Source organism: Phoca vitulina, unplaced genomic scaffold, assembly GCF_004348235.1.
Source record: "Phoca vitulina isolate PV1807 unplaced genomic scaffold, GSC_HSeal_1.0 scaffold7, whole genome shotgun sequence".
Taxonomy (NCBI): Eukaryota; Metazoa; Chordata; class Mammalia; order Carnivora; family Phocidae; genus Phoca; species Phoca vitulina.
In genome coordinates this window covers 10,908,904-10,914,903 of record NW_022589710.1, presented here as the reverse complement: position 1 = coordinate 10,914,903, position 6,000 = coordinate 10,908,904, and the positions used below count along the sequence as shown (strand labels likewise).

The following is a 6,000-nucleotide window of genomic DNA, read 5'->3' as shown; positions in this document are numbered from 1 at the left end:
CTCTCTCTCTCAAATAAATAAATAAACAAAATCTTAAAAAAAAAAAAAGAAGTATACAGCTCAGTGAAATTATGCAAATTTTACACACTCATATAATGAACACCTAGATCAAGATATAGAATTCTTACCAGCAACCCAGATGCCCTGCCCCTCTTCACCTGCTTTCTGAGTCACCGCCTCCTGCAAGGGTAACCACTACCTTAGCTTCTAACGGCAGAGATTAATTTTATTTTCATATTTTATATAAATGCTTTATGCAGTATGTATTCTTTTATGTCTGGTTTCATTTACTCAACATTACGTCCATACTATTCATCCATGTTGTTGCATGTTTGTATAGATCCTTCATTCTTCTTGCTATATAGCTTTCCTTTGCAAGAATATACGTAAATTTACTCATCTGTTCTACTATTGGTAGGCATTTGGACAGTTTCTAGTTTGTGGCTGTTTACAAATAGTACTTCTAAGACCATTCTTGCATATCTTCAGCTGAAAATAAGTATGTATTTCTGTTGGGTGTGTATAACCAGGGGGAGAATTAGGGGTCATAGGGTTTCCATGTGAAAAGCTTTCATAGACAGTGCCAAACTGTTTCCCAAAGTGATTGTACCAATTTACATTCCTACCAGAATAAATGTGAGCATTGGATTGCTACACAAGCTTATAATACTTATCTTTTTTATTTTAGTTATCCTGCTGGATGTGCAGGGTTTTTAAATTTTAACTTTATTTCAACAGTAATTTCAGACTTACAGAAAAGTTGCAAGAATAGTACAAAGAGGGGAGCCTGGGTGGCTCAGATGGCTAAGCGTCTGCCTTTGGCTCAGGTCATGATCTCAAAGGTCCTGGGATAGAGCTCCACGTCAGGCTCACTACTCAGTGGGGAGTCTGCTTCTCCCTCTCCCTCTGCCTTTCCCCTCCACTCATTCTCTCTCTCTCTCAAATGAATACATAAAATATTTTTTTAAAAAAGAATAGTACAAAGAATTCCTGTACATGTGTCACCCAGATTTCCTGAATGTTAACATTTTCTACATTGCTTAAAGTGCTTTTTCCCAAAAAGTCCATATTCATTTTTTCTGCCCTTTGTGCATATCTCTTTTTTAAAAAGATAAGAATTAATTTTAATATAGTCATGGGGCGCCTGGGTGACTCATTTGAGTACCTGCCTTTGGCTCGGGTTCGTGATCCCAGGGTCCAGGGATCAGGCTCTGCGTTGGGCTCCTTGCTCCGCAGGGAGTCTGCTTCTCCCTCTCCTTCTGCCCCTCCCCACCACCCATGTTCTCTCTCTTTCCCTCTCTCTCAAATAAATAAAATCTTAAAAATGAACACTTTTTTAAATTTTTAATATAATCAATACAATTATCAATGATTTCCCCTTAAATCATCAAATATTGAGTATATAGATGCTCCCATTTGCCTCAGATGGCTTTTTACAGTGGAGTTCATTTGAGCTGGGATTCAAACAAGGTCCCTATATTGTATTTGGTTGACATAATACATCTTTTTTAATTTTCTGTCTCTCCAAACTGAATTGAATAGTTTCATCTTTTTAGTCTGACATGGCTGCTTCCCATTTTATCCCAACTCAAACTAACCACATCTGTTTACTACTCTTTTGTGTCTTCAGGCACATTTTGTTAATGTTTTGACTACGTTTTCTGGTTGTTACCAGTAGGAAGATTGATTTGAATTACCTAGTCTTTCATTGTTAGCCTTTATCATTTTATTTTTATTTCGGGGGAAGGGCACAGGGAGAGGGAGAGAGAATCTTAAGCAGGCTCCACACACAGCGTGGAGCCCAACACAGGCTCCATCTCACAACCCTGAGATCATGACCTGAGCTGAAATCAAGAGTCGGATGTTTAACTGACTGAGCCACCCTTGAGCCCCATCCTTTATCACTTTGAAATCATGTGTACATGTCATTGAAATGATGTAACAAGAGATGTAATAAGTGTATATTAGTAATGTACATGTAATTAGTGATGCTGAAAGATAATATTGAAACTCATTATTGCCAAGAACTTGAGTCAAACATAGAGTCCTTCCATAAATTCACTAATCTCATTTGATTTCATTCTTTTTTCTGTTCATTTTTGGTCAAAGTCCTGAAGTACAGTAATAGGCTAGTAGAAAGGAGAAGGCAAGGAAAATTAGATTAAATAGGAATGGATACTGTAGTCATTTGTAACTTTAATTTTTTTTTTACAGTAATTATGAAAGAAACATTGGCTGTAGAATATAAGTGCTAATTAAATGGCGGATTATTTTCCCCTTTTTCAGAAAATAGAAGCACGAGTGTCTGCTGATGAGGACCTCAAACTTTCCGACCTTTTAAAATATTACTTAAGGGAATCTCAAGCTGCTAAGGTAATTTGATTGTTCATTGTTTTTTAAAATGGACTATTTTACAAAAAGCCATCTCTTTAGAGGTTGTTAGGCTTAAGATTGTTAATGATTATCTCTTGATTTTAAATTAGATTTTCACGTGTGAATTTTTTGTTCTCCTTTTACAGATTGTTGGTCAAGGAACCCCACATAAAAGTTTCCTCTATAAACTTTTTTTTTTTTTAAGATTTTATTTATTTATTTGACAGAGATAGAGACAGCGAGAGAGGGAACACAAGCAGGGGGAGTGGGGGAGGGAGAAGCAGGCCACCTGCTGAGCAGGGAGCCCGATGCGGGGCTCGATCCCAGAACCCTGAGATCATGACCTGAGCCAAAGGCAGATGCTTAACGACTGAGCCACCCAGGCGCCCCTCCTCTATAAACTTCTGATATAGTATAATCTAGAACTATTTTTTTTTTTTAATGAATTTGGTATATTCATTCAGATAAAATGCCTACAAAACAAGAAGTAAAACCCCCAAATAACAGTCGGTGTAGCTAAAGGATTCCTAAGTCCTCTATTGTAGGTGAGAGAGCTGTAAAACCAGGATATGTTTTATTTTAAGGTAACTCAAATTTCCTTTTGGAAGTCTGTCTACCTGCAAGACTAAAACTCTTACGAATCCAAAAAATGTTTAACAGAAACATCTGAAAAGGCACTAAAAACTCAGTGGCTCAGATACTCTAAATTCAGGGCACCTGGGTGGCTCAGTCAGTTAAGCCTTCATTTGGCTCAGGTCATGATCCTGGGGTCCTGGGATCGAGCCCCACATCTGGCTCCCTGCTCAGTGGGGAGCCTGCTTCTCCCTCTCCCTCTGCCACTCCCCCTGCTTGTACTGTCTGCTCTCTGACAAATAAATAAATAAAATCTTTAAGGAAAAAAAAAGGTATTATAAATTCAGTGTTAATTTATGAATTGATACATTGTACAGAAAATTCCCATGTGATCAGTGGTGCTTTGAACACCAATTTTTCATTTCTTATCAAATCATAAATAACCCTTGGGGCACTTGGCTGGCTTAGTTGGTAGAGCATGCAACTCTTGATCTTGGGGTCATGAGTTCAAGCCCCATGTTGGGCATAGAGCTTACTTAAAAAAAATTATAGGGGTGCCTGGCTGGCTCAGTTGGAAGAGCATTTGATTCTTGATCTCGGGGTTGTGAGTTCAATCCCTATGTTGAGTGAAGAGATAAATAAATAAACTTAAAAGAAATTATAAATAACCTTTTTAACTTTGAGGACTTAGGTACTTGTAAATATACTATCCATATCAGATTATTTTATCCAATTGTGTCCTATAAACCGTTTACATTGGGTGGGCAGGGATAAAATGAATTATTCACTTTAAGGACCTTAAATTCATTATTTTATTATAATATTATAGTTGTGAATACATAACTTTTTAGAACATGGCTTTAAAAGTAAATCCAAATTTCTTAGTGACCACAAGAAGGAATTGAAATTTAATTGCAAAAATTAAAACTATGTGCAGCAGAGGGCATACAGGAATCAGCGGTAGTGTGATGGCGTTGTATGGTGTCACAGGGTCGCTGCACTTGTGCTGAGCGCAGCATAACATGGAGCTGGCAGATCACTGGTGGACACCTGAAACTAATGTAATTCTGGGTGCCAACTATACTTGCATGTAGGTGAGTAATTAAATAAGGAAATAGCTGTTTAAAAAATACTCAATATTTATTAAACAGCTGGGGGAAAAAACTCATGAGATATCACCACACACCTTTTTTTTTTTCTTTTTTTAAGATTTATTTATTTAGGGGCGCCTGGGTGGCTCAGTTGGTTAAGCGACTGCCTTCGGCTCAGGTCATGATCCCCCACATCGGGCTCCCTGCTTAGCAGGGAGTCTGCTTCTCCCTCTGACCCTCCCCCATCTCATGCTCTCTCTCTCTGTCTCATTCTCTCTCTCAAATAAATAAAATCTTAAAAAAAAAAAAAAGATTTTTTAATTTATATTAGAGAAAGCATGCATGTGCACATGTGGAGGGGGCAGTGAGAGAGAGAATCCTCAGGCAGACTCCCCACTGAGCGTGAAGCACATCATGGGGGCTCGATCCCAGGACCCTGAGATCATGACCTGAGCCGAAATTGAGAGTCGGCCCCTTAACTAACTAACTGAGCCACCCAGCGCCCCTCACCACAGGCGCCCCTTAACAAGAATTTGGCTAAAATGAAAAATTCTGACAAAAATTATAGCAACTAGAACTTTCACACCCTGTTAGTTGGAATATGATACAATATTTTGGAAAAGTTTTACAATTTCTTAAAAAATTAAACATACATCTATCCTGTGGTCCAGTCATTCTAGTCCTGGGTATTTGAGAGCATGTGTCCCCACGGATATTCACAGCAGCTTTATTTGTAATAGTTGAAAACTGGCAACAACCCAAATGTCCACCAGCAGCTGAATGGGTAAATTGTGGTGGATATATACAGTGGAATCCTACTCCATGGTAAAAAGGAATGAACCATGGATACATGCAACAATATGGAAGAATCTCAAAATAATTTTGCTGAGTGAAAGAAGCCAAACAATAAAGACCATAGTCTACACAAGAGCTCACTCTTAGTGTTACACATTGTTTTTTGTTTGAAGAAATGTGTAATGATACGTATCTACCATTATAAGTATCATACAGAATAGCTTTCACTGCCCCAAAACTCCTCTGTGCTCCACTATTCATCCTCTTTCCCCTTAAGCCCTGTTGATTTTGTGTGTGTGTGTGACATCTCCATAGATTTGCCTTTTCCAGAATGTCATATAGTTGGGCCTTTTCACATTGGCTGCTTTTTTTTAATATTTTATTTATTTATTTGAGAAAGCATATGTGAACACAAACTGGGGGAGGGGCAGACTGAGAGGGAGAAGCAGACTCTCTGCTGAGCAGGGAGACCTGTGTGGGGCTTGATCCCAGGACCCTAGGATCATGACCTGAGCCAAAGGCAAACCAACTGAGCCATCCAGGCGCCCCAGTCAATTGATTCTTTTTTTCTTTTCTTTTCTTTTTAAAGATTTATTTATTTATTTACTTGACACAGAGAGAGAGACAGCTAGAGAGGGAATGCAAACAGGGGGAGCGGGAGAGGGAGAAGCAGGCTTCTCTCTGGGCAGGGAGCCCGATGTGGGGCTCGATCCCAGAACCCTGGGATCATGACCTGAGCCAAAGGCAGACACTTAATGACTGAGCCACCCAGGCGCCCCTAGTCAATTGATTCTTAACAAGGTGCTAAGACAGTTTTGGGGGGAAAAGAATAGACTTTTCAACAAATGGTACTGTGTCATCTGAATAGTCCATGAAAATAAAGTTAGACCCCTTCCTCATACTGTGTATAAAAATTTGCTCAAAATTGATCAAAGACCTAAATGTAACAACTATAACATTTTTAGAAAAAAACAATGTAAATCTTTTTGACCTCTGATTGGACATTGGTTTCTCAGATGTGACACCAGGAGTACAGCAACCAAAGAAAAAATAATAAATTGGACGGACTTTATTAAAATTAAAAACTTGTGTGTGTCAAAGTACACTGTGAAGAAAAGTGGAAAGACAACCCATAGACTGGGACAAAATACTCGCAAATCATACGAGT

General features: G+C 38.7%; 1 protein-coding gene across 1 annotated transcript in view; it reads left to right on the top strand.

The window, feature by feature from the left end:
- Positions 1–6,000, top strand: part of SNX6 (sorting nexin 6) — a 55,383-nt gene that overhangs the window by 38,923 nt on the left and 10,460 nt on the right. The window contains exon 11 of the mRNA XM_032404934.1: positions 2,287–2,373. Within this exon, the coding sequence (XP_032260825.1) occupies positions 2,287–2,373 (87 nt within the window). The remainder of the gene's footprint in view (positions 1–2,286; positions 2,374–6,000) is intronic.